The 26,728-nt window shown below is 42.3% G+C and overlaps 1 protein-coding gene across 2 annotated transcripts; it reads right to left on the bottom strand.

Moving 5' to 3' along the window:
• Positions 1 to 602: 602 nt before the first annotated feature.
• sypa (synaptophysin a) lies at positions 603 to 25,509 on the bottom strand. 2 transcript variants are annotated; one of them, XM_036989058.1, is made up of 7 exons: positions 25,395 to 25,509; positions 20,957 to 21,022; positions 14,046 to 14,170; positions 9,709 to 9,907; positions 9,149 to 9,340; positions 3,487 to 3,801; positions 603 to 2,445 (listed from the first exon to the last, which is right to left on the bottom strand). In XM_036989058.1, the coding sequence occupies exons 1-6, from the start codon at positions 25,410 to 25,412 to the stop codon at positions 3,529 to 3,531; spliced, it is 873 nt and encodes a 290-aa protein (XP_036844953.1). In that variant the 5' UTR covers positions 25,413 to 25,509; the 3' UTR covers positions 603 to 2,445; positions 3,487 to 3,528. The 2 variants fall into 2 exon arrangements, with proteins under 2 accessions (XP_036844953.1, XP_036844954.1); XM_036989059.1 differs by lacking the exons at positions 20,957 to 21,022; positions 25,395 to 25,509 and adding an exon at positions 20,828 to 20,875.
• Positions 25,510 to 26,728: the final 1,219 nt, after the last annotated feature.

The raw sequence follows: 26,728 nt of genomic DNA, 5'->3' as shown, positions 1-26,728 counted from the left end.
GTAACCATGGTTGACAGAAGAAGAACATTGATTCCAAGCACCACCCTCCGTTTGTAGCTTCCAGTCTATTATTCAAACTCAATCAGCATGACAGAGTGATCTCCAGCCTTGTCCTCGTTAACACTCACACCTGTGTCAACGAGAGAATCACTGACATGATGTCAGCTGGTCCTTTTGTGGCAGGGCTGAAATGCAGTGGAAATGTTTTTTGGGGGATTCAGTTCATTTGCATGGCAAAGAGGGACTTTGCAATTAATTGCAATTCATCTGATCACTCTACATAACATTCTGGAGTATATGCAAATTACCATCATACAAACTGAGGCAGCAGACTTTGTGAAAATTAATATTTATGTCATTCTCAAAACTTTTGGCCATGACTGTACACCACAGGTGTTGTAAAAGGGTGCCTTGAAACATTGCTCAAAATCACATCGATACTTGTTTACTAAATATTCTGGAGAATTTGGCTACAATAGCAGTACAAAAGTATTAATTTAATTGCGGTAGATTTTGAGTACGGTGCCGCGCACGGTGCGGGCCACGGTCCTGCCAAGGAGGCTCAGAAGAAGAAGTGAAATTAGAAAACCATGACAACCGTGCCCATGATAACATCCTCTTTATTGACAGTTTTCCCCCACATGGATTCCATAGAAGAAGACAACAGATTTCAGGGTCATTTTGGTCAACCTGTTGTTTAGCCATAAGTAACCATTGTTGTCAACATCATCATCAATGCTAAATATATATATATCATACACAATAAATACAGCACAACCCAAGGCATTGAGACAAGACACATCAAACACCACCAACAACAGAGTATCTGAATAGCATATTTATAAAAGAGAAACTTAACATAGTATGTGGTGCAGTGTGAGAGAGAGAGAGAGAGAGAAAGAGAGAGAGAGAAAGAGAGAAAGGTGGGAGAGGGGGAGAGAGAGGTGTGTGTTTTGGAATGTTTCGTTTCTATATCAAGAGTAAAACTTTGCACAAACTGAAACTAAACTTCAGAGTCAGTAAATGGTCTGGCACGGTGTCATGTTGCAGTTTCAGCGAGCTGGAGTCTTCAGGACATCTAAACAAGCAGTCTGATATGTAAAGGATCATCACATCTGCCTCTCTCTAGTTGGAAGGATAAATACTACAGTAGATCATTACTGGGTTATAACAGAGTCAGTACAGGAAGTCGATACAAGGAAGCGGGTTTGAAATACAAGATGCTAATTTTTTGTCCAATCAGGAACTGAATATCAAATCACTTCCTGAATTGGCACTACCCCTTTGCTCTAAGAGATCCAAGGGGTGCAGACGTGTGTCATGCTGGATAAAGACGGATAAAGACAGAGAGAGAGAGAGAGAGAGAGAGAGAGAGAGAGACAGAGAGAGAGAGAGAGAGAGAGAGAGAGACAGAGAGAGAGAGACGGATAAAGAGAGAGAAAGAGAGAGACGGATAAAGAGAGAGAGAAAGAGACGGATAGAGACAGAGAGAGAGAGACAGAGAGAGAGAGAGAGAGAGCATTGTACTAGATGAATATTCAACGGTACCATGCTCCTCTAGCAGTTCATAATTTACTGTATTCCTACTGTAATGCATGTTCTTTACTGTATTCCTACTGTAATGCATGGACTTTACTGTATTCCTACTGTAATGCATGTTCTTTACTGTATTCCTACTGTAATGCTTGGGCTTTACAAGTTCAACCAAAACAAGGTTCAGAAAGCTTAGACTGAGGGAAGAAAAATATCAATAAACCAATGATTCCTTAATGACTCTTTTGGTCGTGTTTGATTTGTTTCATGGCCCGTGTATATATAATGACACTGGTTTTAGTCCATCAACCTCTTCTCTGTTCCTCTGTAATCTCACCGATGTAGAAACACATCTAAACAAGCAGATTAATCAAATAAAAAATTGGATCAAAATTACAAAGAAGAATTTGTACCAAAATAAAATTTTAAAAAGTGCAAACTGTTGCGCGGAGGAGCAATCATTGTTTGGCAGAATTATTGTTACGATTATTTATTTACTAAACTCAAAAACAAACATTTGAATAGTTCCATACATAGCATTACCAAATATTTGTCTATATATTTGTTCATAGTGACATCTATAAAGCACAGACAAATACATTCTCTCAGATTTTAATATTAATATTATCAACATTGTAATCAATTTTTTTTACAATTTTATTTTTTAAATATTTTTCCACATTTTGTGTTCAAGTTTTTCTTCATGTACTGTCTTTTTTTCCCCAGTTACAATAACTAACATCTAGTCCCTCCCCCCTCCCTTCCGTTTTTGTGTTTAGGTAACTCTCTACCCCCTCCCTCATTTACTCAGCACACAGACATATGCACGAACAAACACACAGGAAGGAGTGTGGCATTGTGGGTACTGTAGTTTTCAGGCACCACACTCTCGAGTCTCTCCCCGCTGACTCTCTGTGGAGAGAAAGAGAAGACAGGAAACATTAACGAGTGGAAGGTAGCTGCACCGCCACCGTCACCGAAACCCAATTCTGTTACTTCTATTTTTATCCAGTTGTTGAGTAGAAAGTGTAGGTCGAGAACAAAAAAAACGGAGAATCCTAATTGGGTTCATCATGTATAATTATTGTGTGATATCAAAATCAAATCAGATTGAATTTGTCACATGCTTTTTGAGGATCTGGGAACCCATGGCTAATCTTTTCAGTCTCCAGAGGGGGAAAAGGTGTTGTCGTGCCCTCTTCACGACTGTCGTGGCGTGTTTGGAGCATGATAGTTTGTTGGTGACGTTGACACAGAGGAACTTGAAACTCTCGACCCGCTCCACTTCAGCTCCGTCGATGTTAATAAGGGCCTGTTCGGCCCACCTTTTCCTGTAGTCCACGATCAGCTCCTTTGTCTTGATCACGTTGAGGTAGAGGTTGTTGTCCTGGCACCACACTGCCAGGTCTCTGACCTCCTCCCTATAGGCTGTCTCAACGTTGTCGGTGATCAGGCCTACTGTTGTGTCGTCAGCCAACTTAATGATGGTGTTGGAGTCATGCTTGGCCACGCAGTCATGGGTGAACTGGCAGTACAGGAGGGGACTCAGCACGCACCCCTGAGGGGCCCCAGTGTTGAGGAACAGCGTGGCAGATGTGTTGTTACCTACCCTCACCACCTGGGGGTCGGCCCGTCAGGAAGTCCAGGATCCAGTTGCAGAGGGAGGTGTTTAGTCCCAGGATCCTTAGCTTAGTGATGAGCTTGGAAGGCGCTATGGTGTTGAACGCTGAGTTGTAGTCAATGTGGGTCTTTTTGTATTGTTTAATTGATAAAGCTTAAATTAAAACACAGAGTTTAAAGATTTTTTTTGTAGGAATTTAAATAATATCATATAAAAGCATTAAAATATTATTCATAACATCTCAAAATCAATACCTCATAATAACACTTCATAAGATCTATATCAGCATCGTCACTGTCTAATAACCAAAGTAATATAATGATGTGACTCACCCGTCGCCAGCTGCCTCCACACTTCCTCTTTCCTCCTCCCCCTCACATCTGATTGGCGAAGGAGGTGGGGGCCTGTCCGTACTCTCCGCCCTCCTGGTTGTACCCCTGCTGCTGCTGGTTGTATTCTGGCTGGTAGCCACCCTGGGAACCGGCGTACGGGTCCTGCTCGTACCCCGCTTGCTGACCGTACGAGTCTGGGGCGGGCTGCTTCTCCTGGGGAGGAGGGGCGCGCATGAAGGGGGCGATGATGCCGGTCTCCTTAAAGACGAACCACAGGTTTCCTCCCCACAGCACCAGGTTCATGAAGCCAAAACACTGGGAAGAAGAGAGAGAGAAATGCTGAGATTACTATGAAGTACTGTAGATACTGGGAGGGAAGAGAGGGGGGAGAGAGACAGAGAGGAGAGTGGGGAGAGAGAGAGAGATAGAGAGGGGTAAGGGGAGAGAAAGAGAGGGGGGAGAGAGAGTGATAGAGAGGGGGAAGGGGAGAGAGACAGCGAGAGAGAGAGAGAGAGAGAGAGAGAGAGAGAGAGAGAGAGAGAGAGAGAGAGAGAGAGAGAGAGAGAGAGAGAGAGGGAGGGGAGAGAAAGAGAGGGGGGAGAGGGGGAAGGATAAAGAGAGAGGGAGAGATATCTAAAAGATACACTATACTGTACAGTGCATTCTGAAAGTATTCAGACCCCTTGACTTTATCCACATTTTGCCTTATTCTAAAATTAAAAACAAAAATCCTCATTAATCTACACAAAATACATCATAATGACAAAGTGAAAACAGGTTTTAAGAAATGTTTCCAAATTAAAACAAAAATAAAAAACTGAAATATATTATTACCGTAAGTATTCAGACCCTTTGCTATGAGACTCTAAATTGAGCTCAGGTGCATCCTGTTTCCATTGATCATCCTTGAGAAGTTTCTACAACTTGATTGGAGTACACTGCTGTAAATTCAATTGATTGATATGATTTGGAAAGGCACACACCTGTCTATATAGGATCCCACAGTTCACAGTGCATGTCAGAGCAAAAACCAAGCCATGAGGTCGAAGGAATTGTTCATAGAGCTCCGAGACAGGATTGTGTCGAGGCACAGATCTGGGGAAGGGTACCAAAACATTTCTGCAGCATTGAAGGTCCCCAAGAACACAGTGGTCTCCATCATTCTTAAATGGAAGAAGTTTGAAATTACCAAGACTCTTCCTAGAGCTGGCCGCCCGGCCAATCTGAGCAATCGGGCAGAAGGGCCTTGGTCAGGGAGGTGACCATGACCCAGATGGTCACTCTGACAGAGCTACAGACTTCCTCTGTGGAGATGGCAGAACCTTCTAGAAGGACAACCATCTCTGCAGGACTCCACCAATCAGGCCTTTATAGTAGAGTGGCCAGACTGGAGACACTCCTCAGTAAAAGGCACATGACAGCCCGCTTGGAGTGACAGCTCGCCAAAAGGCACCTAAAGGACTCTCAGACCATGAGAAAAAAATATTTTCTGGTCTGATAAAACCAATATTAAACTCTTTGGCCTGAAAGACAAGCGTCACGTCTGGAGGAAACCTGGCACCATCCCTACGGTGAAGCGTGGTGGTTGCAGTATCATGCTGTGGGGATGTTTTTCAGTGGCAGGGACTGGGAGACTAGTCAGGATCGAGGGAAAGATGAACGGAGCAAAGTACAGAGATGCTTGATAAAAACCTGCTCCAGAGCGCCGAGGACCTCAGACTGGGGTGAAGGTTCACCTTCCAACAGGACAACCACCCTAACCACAAAGTCAAGACAACGCAGGAGTGGCTTCAGGACAAGTCTCTGAATGAGAGAGCCCAGACTTGAACTCGATAAAACATCTCTGGAGACCTGAAAATAGCTGTGCACCGACGCTCCCCATCCAACCCGACAGAGCTTGAGAGGATCTGCAGAGAAGAATGGGAGAAACTCCCCAAATTCAGGTGTGCCAAGCTTGTAGCGTCATACCCAAGAAGATACGAGGCTGTAATCGCTTTCAATGGTGCGTCAACAAAGTACAAAGGGTTTGAAATATACTGTAAATGTAATATTCCCAGGGGGTTTATACATTTTTTTTTTGCTTTGTCATTATGGGGTATTGTGATGTCATTATGATGTATTGTGATGTCATTATGGGGTATTGTGATGTCATTATGATGTATTGTGATGCATTACGGGGTATTGAGTGATGAGCGGGAAAAAAACACACAATTTGATCCATTGTAGAATAAGTCTGTAATGTAACAAAATGTGGAAAAAGTGTTCCAAATGCACTGTATGTTGAAGTGGGTGGGACTCAAGCTTCATCCCTGTCTCACCCCACAACCCTGTAGAAAGAAATGTGTGTGCTTTTGCCAATTTTAACCGCACACTTGTTGTTTGTGTTGTTGTTTGTGTACATGGATTTTATAACGTTGTATGTTTTTCTCCCAAAACACCACTTTCCATCATTTTGTCCAGCAGACTCTCTCGCCAAAATTATTCAATTAGTTTTGTTTAAATCAACAGAGTATGAGAAAACATAGCTTTTTTTTTGGTTTTGTTTGTCAATAAGAGTCTGCAGGGTGTACACATGGTCTGTTGTACGGTATTTTGGTGAGAAGAAAATTTGACATTTGTTCAGGACATTTTGTCGATGCTGTTGATGATACTGCAGAGGATTTTTCAGATATTCCTGCTGACAGATATTCCACGGTAATTGTTGTGGTCAAATTTGCTCCACTTTTGTGGAGACACATTTTTTTTAAAGCCCATGATGTTGGAATGAGATGTTTGATGAGCAGGTGTCCACTTACTTTTGGTTTATGTAGTTTAATTACACTGCAAAAAATGACTTGTTACTTTTATTTTTTATCCTTATTCGTATTATTTTTTGACAACGTTGTTGGTTAGGGGCATGTAAGTCAGCATTTCACTGTGAGGTCTACTACACCTGTTGTATTCAGCATTTCACTGTAAGGTCTACTACACCTGTTGTATTCAGCATTTCACTGTAAGGTCTACTACACCTGTTGTATTCAGCATTTCACTGTGAGGTCTACTACACCTGTTGTATTCAGCATTTCACTGTAAGGTCTACTACACCTGTTGTATTCAGCATTTCACTGTAAGGTCTACTACACCTGTTGTATTCAGCATTTCACTGTGAGGTCTACTACACCTGTTGTATTCAGCATTTCACTGTAAGGTCTACTACACCTGTTGTATTCAGCATTTCACTGTAAGGTCTACTACACCTGTTGTATTCAGCATTTCACTGTAAGGTCTACTACACCTGTTGTATTCAGCATTTCACTGTAAGGTCTACTACACCTGTTGTATTCAGCATTTCACTGTAAGGTCTACTACACCTGTTGTATTCAGCATTTCACTGTAAGGTCTACTACACCTGTTGTATTCAGCATTTCACTGTAAGGTCTACTACACCTGTTGTATTCAGCATTTCACTGTAAGGTCTACTACACCTGTTGTATTCAGCATTTCACTGTAAGGTCTACTACACCTGTTGTATTCAGCATTTCACTGTAAGGTCTACTACACCTGTTGTATTCAGCATTTCACTGTAAGGTCTACTACACCTGTTGTATTCAGCATTTCACTGTAAGGTCTACTACACCTGTTGTATTCAGCATTTCACTGTAAGGTCTACTACACCTGTTGTATTCAGCATTTCACTGTAAGGTCTACTACACCTGTTGTATTCAGCATTTCACTGTGAGGTCTACTACACCTGTTGTATTCAGCATTTCACTGTGAGGTCTACTACATCTGTTGTATTCAGCATTTCACTGTGAGGTCTACTACACCTGTTGTATTCAGCATTTCACTGTAAAGTCTACTACACCTGTTGTATTCAGCATTTCACTGTGAGGTCTACTACACCTGTTGTATTCAGCATTTCACTGTGAGGTCTACTACACCTGTTGTATTCAGCATTTCACTGTGAGGTCTACTATACCTGTTGTATTCAGCATTTCACTGTGAGATCTACTACACCTGTTGCATTCAGCATTTCACTGTGAGGTCTACTACACCTGTTGTATTCAGCATTTCACTGTAAAGTCTACTACACCTGTTGTATTCAGCATTTCACTGTGAGGTCTACTACACCTGTTGTATTCAGCATTTCACTGTGAGGTCTACTACACCTGTTGTATTCAGCATTTCACTGTGAGGTCTACTACACCTGTTGTATTCAGTATTTCACTGTAAGGTCTACTACACCTGTTGTATTCAGCATTTCACTGTAAGGTCTACTACACCTGTTGTATTCAGCGCATGTGACTAATACAATTTGATTTGTATACAGACCTAGGGGGCCTATATACGCTACATTACATAGTTATGTCATAGCTACAGTATGCAATGGTTTAAAAATTGAGAACAAGCTGACTCATGATATTAACAAGGCTCCAGGGAGATCTCTTATTCCATTAACAAGGATCCAGGGAGATCTCTCAGGACATTAACAAGGATCCAGGGAGATCTCTCAGGACATTACCACGGATCCAGGGAGATCTCTCATTCCATTAACAAGGCTCCATGGAGATCTCTCATTCCATTAACAAGGATCCAGGGAGATCTCTCAGGACATTAACAAGGATCCAGGGAGATCTCTCAGGACATTACCACGGATCCAGGGAGATCTCTCATTCCACTAACAAGGCTCCAGGGAGATCTCTCATTCCATTAACAAGGATCCAGGGAGATCTCTCATTCCATTAACAAGGATCCAGGGAGATCTCTCAGGACATTAACAAGGATCCAGGGAGATCTCTCATGACTGACCTGAGCCCTAGGACCATGCCCCAGGACTACCTGACATGATGACTCCTTGCTGTCCCCAGTCCACCTGGCCGTGCTGCTGCTCCAGTTTCAACTGTTCTGCCTTATTATTATTCGACCATGCTGGTCATTTATAAACATTTGAACATCTTGGCCATGTTCTGTTATAATCTCCACCCGGCACAGCCAGAAGAGGACTGGCCACCCCACATAACCTGGTTCCTCTCTAGGTTTCTTCCTAGGTTTTGGCCTTTCTAGGGAGTTTTTCCTAGCCACTGTGCTTCTACACCTGCATTGCTTGCTGTTTGGGGTTTTAGGCTGGGTTTCTGTACAGCACTTTGAGATATCAGCTGATGTACGAAGGGCTATATAAATACATTTGATTTGATTTGATTTGATGACATTACCAATGATCCAGGGAGATCTCTCAGGACATTAACAAGGATCCAGGGAGATCTCTCAGGACATTAACAAGGATCCAGGGAGATCTCTCAGGACATTAACAAGGATCCAGGGAGATCTCTCATGACATTACCAAGGATCCAGAGAGATCAAAAAGATGTGGGAGATGTCAACAATTCCACATGAGAGGGTTATTATTAAAAACATGGATTCTGCTGATGAATCATTCATATCAAATTTCTCTTTTCAATGTTTCAATGTTTCAATGGTATTGTTTCTAATTTCAATGAATGTAATATAACATCTCTGTTACAATGAATGTAATGTAACATCTCTGTTACAATGAATGTAACGTAAGACAATATTATTGTACTGCAACCGAACACAGCAGAGACACTCACAAGGTAAGATCACTGCTACAATAAACTGCTATGGCGTTGAAGAAGAACCTAGCTGTTAAAACCGAGACACTCACGACGGAGGTGTTGAGTCCAGACATGACGGGGTCGTGAACTTCACGACAGCGGTTCCCTTCCTCGTCGCAGGCTGAGATCAGATCCACCACTTTCTCAGGGTCCGTGGACGCCTTGACATCCGACAGGCCCTTAGCCCACGCAGCGGAGCTGACCAACCACATGAAGGTGAACACACACGTCACGCCAAAATCCTGCGGCGGAAAGTGGAAACACACACACAGGAAACGAGGAAACGAGGTTCAAAACTCATACAATGACATATAGAACACCCGATCAAGATGGCCGCCACGATCAGCACATTCTAAAGCTATACAGGTCTGTGACATCCGACGCTAGCGACGTATAGGATCTCTGCGGTAAATACACACAGGAAGACGGGATGAAGTCGAATGTTCAAAATCGACGGCTACAAACGGTGAACATTAATGTGAGGAAATAAAAAAAGAGATTAAATTGCAAATATATTTTAATTTACCCTTTAACTGTAAATGCAACAACACACACACATCCAACCCCCCCCCCCCCCCCCCCCCCCCGCCCCCCCGCCAACCCCACTCACGATGAGTGGTCCCTTGTTGTTCTCTCGGTACTTCTCCAGGGCGAAGACGTAGACGCTGAGGGCAGCCATGGAGTAGAGGAAGGCAAACACACCGATGGTGACGAAGAACTCTGCCGAGGAAGAGTAGTTACCAACCAGGAAGAGACGCTCGGGGGGACCCCCTTTACAGGTCGGGGCGTCAAAGTACACTTGGTGAAGCCTGAAGAAAGAGAGGAAGATGAAGATGGAGACAGAGGAGCAAGAGATTCTCAATCAATCAATGAAAACACATATACACTACTTGACCAAAAGTATGTGGACACCTCTTCAAATGAGTGGATTTGGCTACTCCAGCCACAACCGTTGCTGACAGATGTATAACATCGAGCACACAGCCATGCAATCTCCATAGACAAACATTGGCAGTAGAACAGGTCCGTACTGAAGAGCTCAGTGACTTTCAACGTAGCACCCGTCATGGGATGCCACCTTTCCTACCAGTCAGTTGGTAGCGTGTAGCGCGTAAAAATCGTCTGTCCTCCACTCACTACCGAGTTCCAAACTGCCCCTGGAAGCAACGTCAGTGCAAGAATTGTTCATCGGGAGCTTCACGAAATGAGTTTCCGTGGCCGAGCAGCAGCACACGAAGATCACCAAAGCCCATTTTCACATCAGCAGCTGTCACAAAGTGCTTTCAGTCTGACATTCTGTATCATGACATTCTGTATTATGACATTCTGTATCATGACATTCTGTATCATGACATTCTGACATTTTGTATCATGACATTTTGTATCATGACATTCTGTATCATGACATTCTGTATCATGACATTCTGACATTTTGTATCATGACATTCTGTATCATGACATTCTGTATCATGACATTTTGTATCATGACATTCTGACATTTTGATTCATGACAGTCTGACATTCTGTATCATGACATTCTGACATTCTGTATCATCACATTCTGTATCATGACATTCTGACATTCTGTATCATGACATTCTGACATTCTGTATCATGACAATCTGACATTCTGTATCATGACATTCTGTATCATGACATTTTGACATTCTGTATCATGACATTCCGACATTCTGTATCATGACATTCTGACATTCTGTATCATGACGTTCTGACATTCTGTATCATGACATTTTGACATTCTGTATCATGACATTTTGACATTCCGTATCATGACATTCTGACATTCTGTATCATGACATTCTGACATTCTGTATCATGACATTCTGACATTCTGTATCATGACGTTCTGACATTCTGTATCATGACGTTATGACATTCTGTATCATGACATTCTGACATTCTGTATCATGACATTCTGACATTCTGTATCATGACATTCTGTATCTTGACATTCTGTATCATGACATTCTGTATCATGACATTCTGACATTCTGTATCATGACATTCTGACATTTTGTATCATGACATTCTGTATCATGACATTCTGTATCATGACATTCTGACATTCTGTAACATGACATTCTGACATTCTGTATCATGACATTCTGACATTCTGTAACATGACATTCTGACATTCTGTATCATTACATTCTGACATTCTGTATCATGACATTCTGACATTCTGTAACATGACATTCTGACATTCTGTATCATGACATTCTGACATTCTGTAACATGACATTCTGACATTCTGCATCATGACATTCTGACATTCTGTATCATGACATTCTGTATCATGACATTTTGACATTCTGTATCATGACATTTTGACATTCTGTATCATTACATTTTGACATTCTGTATCATGACATTTTGACATTCTGTATCATGACATTCTGACATTCTGTATCATGACATTCTGACATTCTGTATCATGACATTCTGACAATCTGTATCATGACATTCTGTATCATGACATTCTGACATTCTGTATCATGACATTCTGACATTCTGTATCATGACATTCTGACATTCTGTATCATGACATTCTGACATTCTGTAACATGACATTCTGACATTCTGTATCATGACATTCTGTATCATGACATTTTGTATCATGACATTCTGACATTCTGTATCATGACATTCTGACATTCTGTATCATGACATTCTGACATTCTGTATCATGACATTCTGACATTCTGTAACATGACATTCTGTATTATGACATTCTGACATTCTGTAACATGACATTCTGACATTCTGTATCATGACATTCTGTATCATGACATTTTGACATGTCTGTATCATGACATTCTGACATTCTGTATCATGACATTCTGACATTCTGTATCATGACATTCTGACATTCTGTATCATGACGTTCTGACATTCTGTATCATGACATGCTGACATTCTGTATCATGACATTCTGACATTCTGTATCATGACATTTTGACATTCTGTATCATGACATTCTGACATTCTGTATCATGACATTTTGACATTCTGTATCATGACATTTTGACATTCTGTATCATGACATTCTGACATTATGTATCATGACATTCTGACATTCTGTATCATGACGTTCTGACATTCTGTATCATGACATTCTGACATTCTGTATCATGACATTCTGACATTCTGTATCATGACGTTCTGACATTCTGTATCATGACATTCTGTATCATGTCATTCTGACATTCTGTATCATGACATTCTGACATTCTGTATCATGACGTTCTGACATTCTGTAACATGACATTATGACATTCTGTATCATGACATTCTGTATCATGACTTTCTGACATTCTGTAACATGACATTCTGTATCATGACATTCTGACATTCTGTATCATGACATTCTGACATTCTGTATCATGACTTTCTGACATTCTGTATCATGACATTCTGTATCATGACATTCTGACATTCTGTATCATGACTTTCTGACATTCTGTATCATGACATTCTGTATCATGACTTTCTGACATTCTGTATCATGACATTCTGACATTCTGTAACATGACATTCTGTATCTTGACATTCTGACATTCTGTATCATGACATTCTGACATTCTGTAACATGACATTATGACATTCTGTATCATGACATTCTGTATCATGACATTCTGACATTCTGTAACATGACATTCTGTATCATGACATTCTGACATTCTGTATCATGACATTCTGACATTCTGTATCATGACTTTCTGACATTCTGTATCATGACATTCTGTATCATGACATTCTGACATTCTGTATCATGACTTTCTGACATTCTGTATCATGACATTCTGTATCATGACTTTCTGACATTCTGTATCATGACATTCTGACATTCTGTAACATGACATTCTGTATCTTGACATTCTGACATTCTGTATCATGACATTCTGACATTCTGTATCATGACTTTCTGACATTCTGTATCATGACATTCTGACATTCTATATCATGACATTCTGACATTCTGTATCATGACATTCTGACATGCTATATCATGACATTCTGACATTCTGTATCATGACATTCTGACATGCTGTATCATGACATTCTGTATCATGACATTCTGACATAGTACAGTGAAGGTAGTTTGGTGAACAACACTCACTGAGATCTGAAGACTTGCGTTAACTCCCTGACTTAATGCCTATGCTTTAGATCAGTGGGCTAACACAGTCTTGGCGGTAAGGAGACAACCAGTCTGTCACATTAGCAGCAAAACACAGGAGGTGTCTCAAATGGTACCCTATTCCCTACATAGTGCACTATTCTTTGAACAGGTCCCTATGGTGAACAGGTCCCTATGGTGAACAGGTCCTTATGGGGAATAGGTCCCTATGGTGAACAGGTCCCTATGGTGAACAAGTCCCTATGGTGAACAGGTCCCTATGGTGAACAAGTCCCTATGGTGAACAGGTCCCTATGGGGAATAGGTTCCTATGGTGAACAAGTCCCTATGGTGAACAGGTCCCTATGCAGAACAGGTCCCTATGGGGAACAGGTCCCTATGCAGAACAGGTCCCTATGGGGAACAGGTCCCTATGCGGAACAGGTCCCTATGGGGAACAGGTCCCTATGCAGAACAGGTCCCTATGGGGAACAGGTCCCTATGCAGAACAGGTCCCTATGCAGAACAGGTCCCTATGGTGAACAGGTCCCTATGGGGAACAGGTCCCTATGGTGAACAGGTCCCTATGGGGAACAGGTCCCTATGCAGAACAGGTCCCTATGGTGAACAGGTCCCTATGGTGAACAGGTCCCTATGGTGAACAGGTCCCTATGGGGAACAGGTCCCTATGGTGAACAGGTCCCTATGCAGAACAGGTCCCTATGGGGAATAGGGTGCCTTTTTGGACGTAAAACATAGACACATTTAATGCTAGTCAACCTAAAAACCCAGAGAACTTGACTAACCTGAAAGGATACTCGAATTCCACTTCTATACTCAGGTCGCTCTCGGTCCTGTTTTTACACTCCACACTCATCTTGAACATCCCGGAGTAACTCCCACATGTTGAGAATGCAAAGATGGCAAAGATCTGCAGGAAAGGAGAGAATAGAAGGATAAAAACAGAGTTAAAATAATGGCCCTATAATTGTCTCACTTTACACTAGCCTGTGAATTTCAGTTACGTGATTAAGGGTCATATAACATAAAGTAAATCACAGTTTATGGTAATAAGAGAAACACATATATCATAATAATAATAATACATGTAGTAAAATACTTATCCTTTTCCCTACATAGTGCACTACTTTGAACCAAGGCCCTGGTAGAAAGTAGTGCACTATAAAAGGGAAAAGTGTCCCATTTGAGGCCTACACCCGAGGCCTATGGCCAAGCAACCACTATCATTTCACAAACCCCCCAGTAATTAAATCCAGTAGATCCACCCGCCCCCCCCCCCCCAGTAGATGTATTAAATCCAGTAGATCCACCACCCCCCCACTAAGAGATGAGGTTAGCGTAGCATGTGATGTCGTAGGACAGACCAGATCGGATTGGATGGAGGAGAATCTAGCTGCTTTTACATCTCACTGCCATCTGTCGCATCCTCCTATTGGTGTGTGTGTGTGTGTGTGTGCGCGTGGGAGGGCGTACGCGGCGCCCACTCATTCACGACTCCAAGTGACAATGTTCAGATAATCTCACCCGCTATCCTCCCTCCTCCTGAAGGACATAGGCTCTGGTAGAAAAAAATGAAAAAATAGTGTAACTAACAAGAGAACATTGGAGCCATTTCAGAAGCAGACACTGTGATGTCATGGCGACTGGTCCAGGGTGTCGTGACTGCCGACGGCCACCGGACGGCGCTATTACTCTCGTCAATGTGTGGTTGTCACAGTTACTGAGTATAGGCCTGATACTATCTGAAGCCACTGCCTTCTTATTTCCAGGATGTGTTCAGCTTCTTCACTCCTATTCAGAAGACACATCTCGGATCATTTTATTTAACCTTTATTAAACTAGGCAAGTCAGTTATGAACCAATTCTCATTTACACCGGCCAAACCCAAACCCGTATGACATTGGGCCAATTGTGCGTCGCCCTATGGACTTCCCAATCACAGTCGATTGTGATACAGCCTGGAATCGAACCAGGGTCTGTAGTGACGCCTCTAGCACCGAGATGCAGTGCCTTAGACCTCTGCGCCAATCGGGAGACAGATATGAATCTCATATAAGATGTACTGATGTCGCCTTATAGGAGGAGAGGTCCCATAGCACAAACAGAAGTGGAATGGTGCTGCTTTCCAATAGCTGTTCCATTATTGATTTTCAAAAAGTCTCAGATTATGGACCTAGTGGTGTTCCTGGTCAGAGACTAACTCTGGACCTAGTGGTGTTCCTGGTCAGAGACTAACTCTGGGCCTAGTGTTGTTTCTGGGTAGAGGCCAACTCTGTTTGGTATTTGGTATTTTATTAGGATCCCCATTAGCTGTTACAAAAGCAGCAGCTACTATTCCTGGGATCCACAAAAAAACATGAAACATAATACAGAACATCAATAGACAAGAACAGCTCAAGGACAGAACTACATACATTCTTTAAAAAGGCACACGTAGCCTACATATCAATTTATACACACAAACTATCTTGGTCAAATAGGGGAGAGGCGTTGTGCCGTGAGGTGTTGCTTTATCTGTTTTTTGAAACCAGGTTTGCTGTTTGTTTGAACAATATGAGATGGAAGGAAGTTCCATGCAATAAGGGGACTGTGAAAAGATGCCTGGTGGCGTGTCTGGTGGGGTAAGTGTGTGTGTCAGAGCTGTGTGTAAATTTACTATGCAAACAATTTGGAATTTCCAACACATTGTTTCTTATAAAAACAAGAAGTGATGCAGTCAGTCTCTCCTCAACTCTTAGCCAAGAGAGACTGGCAGCATAGTATTTATATCAGCCCTCTGATTACAATGAAGAGCAGAACGTGGCTCCCTGTTCTGGGCCAGCTGCAGCTTAACTAGGTCTCTCCTTGCAGCACCGGACCACATGACTGGACAACAATCAAGATTAGATAAAACTAGAGCCTGCAGAACTTGCTTTTTGGAGTGTGGTGTCAAAAAAGAAGAGCATCTCTTTATTACGGACAGACCTCTCCATCTTTACAACAATTGAATCTATAGGTTTTGACCATGACAGTTTACAATCTAAGGTAACGCCAAGTAATTTAGTCTCCTCAACTTGTTCAACAGCCACACCATTCATTACCAGATTCAGCTGAGGTCTAGAACTTAGGGAATGATTTGTACCAAATACAATGCTCTTAGTTTTAGAGATGTTCAGGACCAGTATATTACTGGCCACCCATTCCAAGACAGACTGCAACTCTTTGTTAAGGGCTTCAGTGACTTCATTAGCTGTGGTTACAGATGCGTATATGGTTGAATCATCAGCATACATGGACACACATGCTTTGATTAATGCCAGAGGCAGGTCATTGGTAAAAATAGAAAAGAGTAGAGGGCCTAGAGAGCTGCCCTGCGGTACACCACACGTTACATGTTTGACATTAGAAAAGAGTAGAGGGCCTAGAGAGCTGCCCTGCAGTACACCACACTTTACATGTTTGACATTAGAGAAGCTACTATTAAAGAAATCCCTCTGAGTTCTATAAGATAGATAGCTCTGAATCCACGATATGCCAGAGGTTGAAAAGCCATAACATACGTTTTTTTAACAACAGGTTATGGTCAACAATATCAAAGGATGCACTGAAATCTAGCAGTACAGCTCCCACAATCTTCTTATTATCAATTTCTTTCAATTTCTTTCAATCATCTGTAATTTGTGTCAGTGCAGTACATGCTGAGTGCTCTTCTCTACAAGCATGCTGAAAGTCTGTTGTTAATTTGTTTACAGAGAAGTAGCATTGTATTTGGTCAAACACAATTTTTTCCATAAAGTTAAGCTAAGAGCTGGGTGCAAGCGTATAGGTCTGCTGTTAGAACCAGTAAAGGCTGCTTTACCACTCTTGAGTAGCGTAATTACTTTGTCTTGCCTCCAGCCTTGAGGACAAACACTTTCCTCTAGGCTCAGATTAAAGAGTCAGCTACCATCCTCAGTAGGAGTGTCTATATAGTCAGCTACCATCCTCAGTGGGAGTGGCTATAGAGTCAGCTACCATCCTCAGTAGGAGTGGCTATAGAGTCAGCCAACATCCTCAGTAGGAGTGACTATAGAGTCAGCTACCATCCTCAGTAGGAGTGGCTATAGAGTCAGCTACCATCCTCAGTAGGAGTGGCTATAGAGTCAGCTACCATCCTCAGTAGGAGTGGCTATAGAGTCAGCTACCATCCTCAGTAGGAGTGGCTATAGAGTCAGCCACCATCCTCAGTAGGAGTGGCTATAGAGTCAGCTACCATCCTCAGTAGGAGTGGCTATAGAGTCAGCTACCATCCTCAGTAGGAGTGGCTATATAGTCAGCTACCATACTCACTAGGAGTGGCTATAGAGTCAGCCACCATCCTCAGTAGGAGTGGCTATTGAGTCAGCTACCATCCTCAGTAGGAGTGGCTATATAGTCAGCTACCATCCTCAGTAGGAGTGGCTATAGAGTCAGCCACCATCCTCAGTAGGAGTGTCTATAGAGTCAGCTACCATCCTCAGTAGGAGTGGCTATAGAGTCAGCTACCATCCTCAGTAGGAGTGTCTATAGAGTCAGCTACCATCCTCAGTAGGAGTGGCTATAGAATCAGCCACCATCCTCAGTAGGAGTGGCTATAGAGTCAGCCACCATCCTCAGTAGGAGTCGCTATAGAGTCAGCTACCATCCTCAGTAGGAGTGGCTATAGAGTCAGCCACCATCCTCAGTAGGAGTGGCTATAGAGTCAGCTACCATCCTCAGTAGGAGTGGCTATAGAGTCAGCTACCATCCTCAGTAGGAGTGGCTATAGAGTCAGCTACCATCCTCAGTAGGAGTGGCTATAGAGTCAGCTACCATCCTCAGTAGGAGTGACTATAGAGTCAGCTACCATCCTCAGTAGGAGTGGCTATAGAGTCAGCTATCATCCTCAGTAGGAGTGGCTGTAGAGTCAACTACCATCCTCAGTAGGAGTGTCTATAGAGTCAGCTACCATCCTCAGTAGGAGTGGCTATAGAGTCAGCTACCATCCTCAGTGGGAGTGTCTATAGAGTCAGCTACCATCCTCACAAGGAGTGGCTATAGAGTCAGCTACCATCCTCAGTAGGAGTGGCTATAGAGTCAGCTACCATCCTCAGTAGGAGTGGCTATAGAGTCAGCTACCATCCTCAGTGGGAGTGGCTATAGAGTCAGCTACCATCCCCAGTAGGAGTGGCTGTAGAGTCAACTACCATCCTCAGTAGGAGTGTCTATAGAGTCAGCCACCATCCTCAGTAGGAGTGGCTATAGAGTCAGCTACCATCCTCAGTAGGAGTGGCTATAGAGTCAGCTACCATCCTCAGTAGGAGTGGCTATAGAGTCAGCTACCATCCTCAGTGGGAGTGACTATAGAGTCAGCTACCATCCTCAGTAGGAGTGGCTATAGAGTCAGCTACCATTGTCAGGAGTGTCTATAGAGTCAGCTACCATCCTCAGTAGGAGTCGCTATAGAGTCAGCTACCATCCTCAGTAGGAGTGGCTATAGAGTCAGCTACCATCCTCAGTAGGAGTCGCTATAGAGTCAGCTACCATCCTCAGTAGGAGTGGCTATAGAGTCAGCCACCATCCTCAGTAGGAGTGGCTATAGAGTCAACTACCATCCTCAGTAGAAGTGTCTATAGAGTCAGCTACCATCCTCAGTAGGAGTGTCTATAGAGTCAGCTACCATCCTCAGTAGGAGTGGCTATAGAGTCAGTTAGAGACTAACTCTGGACCTAGTGTTGTTCCTGGTCAGAGACTAACTCTGGACCTAGTGTTGTTCCTGGTCAGAGACTAACTCTGGACCTAGTGTTGTTCCTAGTTAGAGACTAACTCTGGACCTAGTGTTGTTCCTAGTTAGAGACTAACTCTGGACCTAGTGTTGTTCCTTGTCAGAGACTAACTCTGGACCTAGTGTTGTTCCTAGTCAGAGACTAACTCTGGGCCTAGTGTTGTTCCTGGTCAGAGACTAACTCTGGACCTAGTGTTGTTCCTGGTCAGAGACTAACTCTGGACCTAGTGTTGTTCCTGGTTAGAGACTAACTCTGGACCTAGTGTTGTTCCTGGTCAGAGACTAACTCTGGACCTAGTGTTGTTCCTAGTTAGAGACTAACTCTGGGCCTAGTGTTGTTCCTGGTTAGAGACTAACTCTGGACCTAGTGTTGTTCCTGGTCAGAGACCAACTCTGGACCTAGTGTTGTTCCTAGTCAGAGACTAACTCTGGACCTAGTGGTGTTCCTAGTTAGAGACTAACTCTGGACCTAGTGTTGTTCCTGGTCAGAGACTAACTCTGGCCCTAGTGTTGTTCCTGGTCAGAGACTAACTCTGGACCTAGTGTTGTTCCTGGTCAGAGACTAACTCTGGACCTAGTGGTGTTCCTAGTTAGAGACTAACTCTGGACCTAGCGTTGTTCCTGGTCAGAGACCAACTCTGGACCTAGTGTTGTTCCTAGTCAGAGACTAACTCTGGACCTAGTGTTGTTCCTGGTCAGAGACTAACTCTGGACCTAGTGTTGTTCCTAGTTAGAGACTAACTCTGGACCTAGTGTTGTTCCTAGTTAGAGACTAACTCTGGACCTAGTGTTGTTCCTAGTTAGAGACTAACTCTGGACCTAGTGTTGTTGAGAGAGCGAGAGAGACGGGCAACCAGTGAAGAACAAACACCATGTAAATACAACCTATATTTATGTTGATTTATTTTCCCTTTTGTAAACTAACTATTTGCACATCGTCACAACACTGTATGTAGACATAATATGACATAATATGACATAATATGACTTAATATGACATAATATGACATAATATGACATTATATGACATATGACTTAATATGACATAATATGACTTAATATGACATAATATGACATTATATGACTTAATATGACATAATATGACTTAATATGACATAATATGACTTAATATGACAATATGATATTATTTTGGAGTGTAATGTTTACTCTGAATTTTTTATTGTTTATTTCACTTTTGTTTATTATCTATTGCACTTGCTTTGGCAATGTAAACATATGTTTCCCATGTTAATAAAGTCCCTTAAAATGAAATGGAAATGTAATTGACGGGCCAGAGAGAAGGAGAGTGGGAGGACAAAAGAGAGGGGGAGATTGGAGTTAGAGGGGGTCAGAGAGAGGAGGAGAGAGACAGAGAGAGAGGGGGTGAGAGAGAGAGGGGGAGAGAGACAGCGAGAGAGAGACAGAGAGAGAGGGGGGAGAGAGACAGAGAGAGAGGAGAGCGACTGAGGGAGAGGAGGAAAGAGACAGAGAGAGAGGGGGTGAGAGAGAGAGGGGAGAGTCAGAGAGAGACCAGCGAGAGGGGGAGATTAGAGTTAGAGGGGTCAGAGAGAGGAGGAGAGAGACAGAGAAAAAGGGGGGGGAGACAAAGAGAGAGAGAGAGGAGGAGAGAGACAGAGAGAGAGAGAGAGAGAGAGAGAGAGAGGGAGATGACCTACCCATTCTAGAGCTTTGACAAAAGCCCAGGGGGACATTGATTTACCCATTCTAGAGCTTTGATAAAGCTCAGGGGAATATTGACTTACCCATTCTAGAGCTTTGACGAAGCCCAGGAGAACGTTGACTTACCCATTCTAGAGCTTTGATGAAGCCCAGGGGAACTTTGACTTACCCATTCTAGAGCTTTGATGAAGCCCAGGAGAACATTGACTTACCCATTCTAGAGCTTTGACGAAGCCCAGGAGAACATTGACTTACCCATTCTAGAGCTTTGATGAAGCCCAGGGGAACTTTGAGGACTCTGAACTGTCCGCCTGCAACCAACTGGAGAAGAAAGAAAAATAACAACGATGATTCCAAATCATAACAAAACAGCCATTCATCATTGATCCGTGTAATATAATAATGAAGCACTACACAGACAGCAGAAGTAGAGAACAACTGTACTAATGTAGGCCTACTGAAATGATACAGATATAAGTGGGTCTAATCAAACGTCTATTAACATTGCAACCTGTTAATCAGGAAATGCCACTATATTCATCATCATCAGCACCACCCCAACATCAACATACAGTTGAAGTCGGAAGTTTACATACACCTTAGCCAAATACATTTAAACTCAGTTTTTCACAATTCCTGACATTTAATCAGAGTAAAAATTCCCTGTCTTAGGTCAGTTAGGATCATCACTTTATTTTAAGAATGTGAAATGTCAGAATAATAGTAGAGACAATGATTTATTTCAGCTTTTATTTCTTTCATCACATTCCCAGTGGGTCAGAAGTGTACATGCACTCAATTAGTATTTGGTAGCATTGCCTTGAAATTGTTTAACTTGGGTCAAATGTTTCAGTTAGCCTTCCACAAGCTTCACACAATAAGTTGGGTGAATTTTGGCCCATTCCTCCTGACAGAGCTGGTGTAACTGAGTCAGGTTTGTAGGCCTCCTTGCTCGCACACGTTTTTTTCAGTTGAACCCACACATTTTCTATGGGATTGAGGTCAGGGCTTTGTGATGGCCACTCCAGTACCTTGACTTTGTTGTCCTTAAGCCATTTTGCCACAACTTAGGAAATATGCTTGGGGTCATTGTCCATTTGGAAGACCCATTTGCGACCAAGCTTTAACTTCCTGACTGATGTCTTGAGATGTTGCTTCAAAATATCCACATAATTTTCCCGCCTCAGGGTGCCATCTATTTTGTGAAGTGCACCAGTCCCTCCTGCAGCAAAGCACCCCCACAACATGATGCTGCCACCCCCGTGCTTCATGGTTGGGATGGTGTTCTTCAGCTTGCAAACCTCACCTTTTTCCTCCAAACATAACGATGGTCATTATGGCCAAACAGTTCAGAACAGAACAGAGGACATTTCTCCAAAAAGTACAATCTTTGTTCCTGTGTACAGTTGCAAACCGTCTGGCATTTTTTATGGCGGTTTTGGGGCAGTGGCTTCTTCCTTGCTGAGTGGCCTTTCAGGTTATGTCAATATAGGACTCGTTTTACTGTGGATATAGATACTTTTGTACCCGTTTCCTCCAGCATCTTCACAAGGTCCTTTGCTGTTGTTCTGGGATTGATTTGCACTTTTCGCACCAAAGTACGAGACAGAACGCGTCTCCTTCCTGATCGGTATGGTGTCTGCGTGGTCCCATGGTGTTTATACTTGCGTACTATTGTTTGTACAGATGAACGTGGTACCTTCAGGCGTTTGCATATTGCTCCCAAGGATGAACCAGACTAGTGGAGGTCTACACAATTGTTTTTCTGAGGTCTTGGCTGATTTCTTTTGATTTTCCCATGATGTCAAGCAAAGAGGCACTGAGTTTTGAAGGTAGGCCTTGAAACACATCCACAGGTACACCTCCAATTGACTCAAATTATGTCAATTAGCCTATCAGAAGCTTCTAAAACCATGATATAATTGAATTTTCCAAGCTGTTTAAAGGCACAGTTAACTTAGTGTATGTAAACTTCTGACCCACTGGAATTGTGATACAGTGAATTATAAGTGAAATAATCTGTCTGTAAACAATTGTTGTAAAAATGACTTGTGTCATGCACAAAGTAGATGTCCTAACCGACTTGCCAAAACTATAATTTGTTAACAAGAAATGTGTGGAGTGGTTGAAAAACGAGTTTTAACGACTCCAACCTAAGTGTATGTAAACTTCCCGACTTCCACTGTATGTGAAAACGGCGAGTTTCTATGTTTTGTAGTAAAATAAATAGAGGAAGATACATGTTTCCAATGACATTATCAACCAATTAGAGGACAATTAGTAGGCAGTTACTAGGCAATGCCTATTCACAATTGGTTAAAATCACACGATGCGCACTGATGACGTCATTGGAAAAACTTATCTTCCTCGTTTTTCTCACATATGTGAATGTTGGGGTTGGTGCTGGAGATGATTATTACGAAGCTGATATTTTAAATGTCCCTTGAAGAAGCGATCACAGAAGACACACAGTAAACACATCATTTTGTTTCTGTCACCATCATCTCTATAAGCCTACAGCGGTAATATATGATTCTCAACAGAGAGTCTGTATACCGATAGAGAGAACACAATGACTGATTATTAAACCCATATGATGTTTCTCAGGGCCATAACGGTGCATCTATCTATATATCTTATAGGCCATGTGAAATGACGTCTCTCTACATGGTAGCCTACATACAACAGACACACAGACAATCATTGTTTTCCTATGATGAAAGAATGATTCACCCACCCATCCACCCGCCCACATCATCATCCAGAGTAAAGATGTGGGACTAATGAAGTGTCTATTATCATTACAACATAGGCCTATTAGCAACAGGTCCGAGTGGGGATGAAGGCAATACACTGAGTTTACAAAACATTATGAACACCTGCTGTTTCCATGACAGCCTGACCAGGTGAATCCAGGTGAAAGATATGATCCCTTACTGATGTCACTTGTTAAATCCACTTAAAATCAGTGTAGATGAAGGGGAGGAGACGGGGTTAAAGACAGATTTTTAAGGCTTGAGATAATTGAGACATGTATTGTGTATGTGTGCCATTCAGAGGGTGAATGGGCAAAACAAAATATTTAAGTGCCCTTGAACTGGGTATGGTAGTAGTTGCCAGGCGCACTGGTTTGAGTGTGTCAAAAACTGCAACGCTGTCGGACTTTCTCACATTCAACAGTTTCCCATGTTTATCAAGAATGGTCCACCACCCAAAGGACATCTAGCCAATTTGACATCAACTGACATGGGCCAGCTTCCCTGTGGAATGCTTTCAACTCAATATCAGGAAGGTGTTCTTAGTGTTTAGTGTATATTGCATTTTCATGCATTATTTATTTTCACCATCATCTGCATATGTCTACAGCCTTTACATGAGTTGTATGTTATTCTCAATAGTAGGCCTATTCCGTCTCATCATGTGTTCAGATTACAATAAGATATATCGTATATTCGGTGAGGAGGCTGTGGTATGTATGACGTTGCACCTTTAATGAAATAGACAACATGATGATTGGATATTTGTTTTGCGTCTGTGGGTTTTAATATTTTATAAAAATGTCCACATATCGGCTATAAAACATGGTATATAGCCTAAATATTTGAGCACAGATGGGCCAACTATCGAAATGTTTGAGTACAGAGAGTGAGGTGTGAATACGCCAAGTCATGGCCTGCCGTTAACGTCGACCCCGGGGAGACTGGGCCTGGTAAAAGGTGCGGCTTGGATTGGACATGACACCATTACGCTTTAAACTCCTGTGGTATAGCTAGTGATGCTCAGTCAGAAACCACGAGCATTATCATGCGAACAATTACCAATAATAACTACCGATTGTTACCCACTCAAACGTATCATTTAATTGCTTCGTTCGTTTTAAATGATGATAGGATCCAACTAGAAGCAATACGGTGTTAATATGACGAAAATGCAGACACCCATTTCATGTTTTAACACTTGAGGGCATTGGACAGTCATTTTACTAAAACGATTTATTCAGTTCTTAAATTCACCCAACGAATGTCGAGAGAAATATCCCTGCTATAGGCCTACATGATGTATCAGATAGCATTCCAGGCATCCTAAAAGAAGAATCACTAGTCTATACAGCCATGTAGGGAATAAAGGTGAACTGCCATTTTACAACGCAATCTGAAATGAAATGACAGCTGCACATAGCCTTTACCAGGCCCGCTTTATAAGCGGATAATATAATGCCAGGATTGCAGAATTTAAAAAAATATTTTATTCATATGAACAAATACATATTTGGACGACAGATAGACAAAGATATTTCGGTCCATAATTTATCTGTGCGTACATGTATATGATGGGGATACCGTTATATCACCATCCATAGTCCACCGATGACTGTATCTGACATAACATTAAAGAATAACATTACATACTTATCATTTTACCCGGCATAGCCACAAGATAGTGTGTTTAATTTGACACAAACGCATAAACACCCATTCCCTCAGTAATTATAAGGATGTGCTGTATTTCAGTCAACAAACAGCGTCTGCATCATAAGGGGGGGGGGGGGGGGGGGGGGGGGGCTTTCCGCGGATTTACCTGATAATTCTAATATCCCAGATAACTACATAGCAACGCTCATAACCGGTTCGTACAGTTGATATTTAAACAGCAGTAAATGTCCGTTATGTTTCTAGATGTTCAGAGCCCCTACCTGATTCACAATATCCATCCTGGCCGCCTTGCTCGTTGATAAGAGAAATTGCGGAGCAGGGGGAGGGAGCCGTAACAACCGGAAAAGCCCTCGGTAGGGGGAAGGAGACTGGAACAGCGCTATGCGTCACTGTGGAAGGTGTAGTAGATGGCGCGTGATACGGAAAAAAAAGAAGCGCATTACACAAACTGCCAACGACGGTCAAACAGGACCAGACACACACTGGTAGAGAAATACTTAGATATAGGATAAAACATTTTTTTTACATTTATTTTTTATATTAGATGTAAAGGAGAGCCAGACCATCCAATGAAATAGACCTATTTAGTTTGTTTGGAAGCCTGCTATGGTCTGCCTTTATGACGCTGGTATTTTGCCGCTATTTATTTTCCCAAAATGTAGAATTGTACCATTCACTTTCCATGCAGTAAACCAACGCGCTGCTTTGCCCGCGGTGCTTAACTAATTGTCTATGTGTGTGCCAATAGTGAGACGACATGTTACTATTATTTACCCTTGGCTGTCTCACATCCCTGGGATGTGACCAACTGGGCCTGAACCCACGTCTCTTTTCTTCCGCCGGTGTGTCACACGACTATAGGCATTCACTCGAAAAGCTCACACAAATCTTCAGGTTTCAGGCAATGTTATTTATCAAACCAGCAAGTGAGCTACAACGTAAAATGGTTATTTGGCTGTGCCCATTAGGATAACCCTTTTAAATAACAATTTCTGGTTCCAGATAAAACCCCCTTTGGGTTACATTTATGACCCTTTCAACAGAAAGGTTCTACATCGAACCCAAAAGGGTTATTATACTTGAAAGCAAAAAGGATTATCCTGGGAACCAAAAAGGGTTGTCTTGTAGGGACATCAGATGTGTGTACATCAGAAGAGACAAGCTAATACAATACAATAGGTCTTTTACGATAACTTTGATTGTCTATTTACATGCAGCGCTAGAGAGGCGTCACTACAGACACCCTGGTTTGAATCTAGGCTGTATCACATCCGGCTGTGATTGGGAGTCCCATTTAGTGCATTTGGAAAGTATTCAGACCCCTTGACTCGTTCCACAGTTTGATATGTTACAGCCTTGTTCTAAAATGTATTTTCCTCATCAATCTACACACAATACAGCACAATGACAAAGCAAAAACATTATTTAATTTAATTTTAAATTTATTACAATGTAAAAAAATAAATACCTTATTTACGTACAGTACCTGTCACGCCCTGGTCTTAGGATTTTGTGTTTTCTTTATTAATTTGGTCAGGCCAGGGTGTGACATGGGTTTATTTATGTGGTGTGTTTTGTCTTGGGGTTTTCGTAC

The sequence above is a fragment of the Oncorhynchus mykiss genome, chromosome 9, assembly GCF_013265735.2.
Source record: "Oncorhynchus mykiss isolate Arlee chromosome 9, USDA_OmykA_1.1, whole genome shotgun sequence".
NCBI classification, from domain to species: Eukaryota; Metazoa; Chordata; class Actinopteri; order Salmoniformes; family Salmonidae; genus Oncorhynchus; species Oncorhynchus mykiss.
Note: the sequence above shows the minus strand (reverse complement) of the source record. Positions and strands in the feature narration are given on the sequence as shown.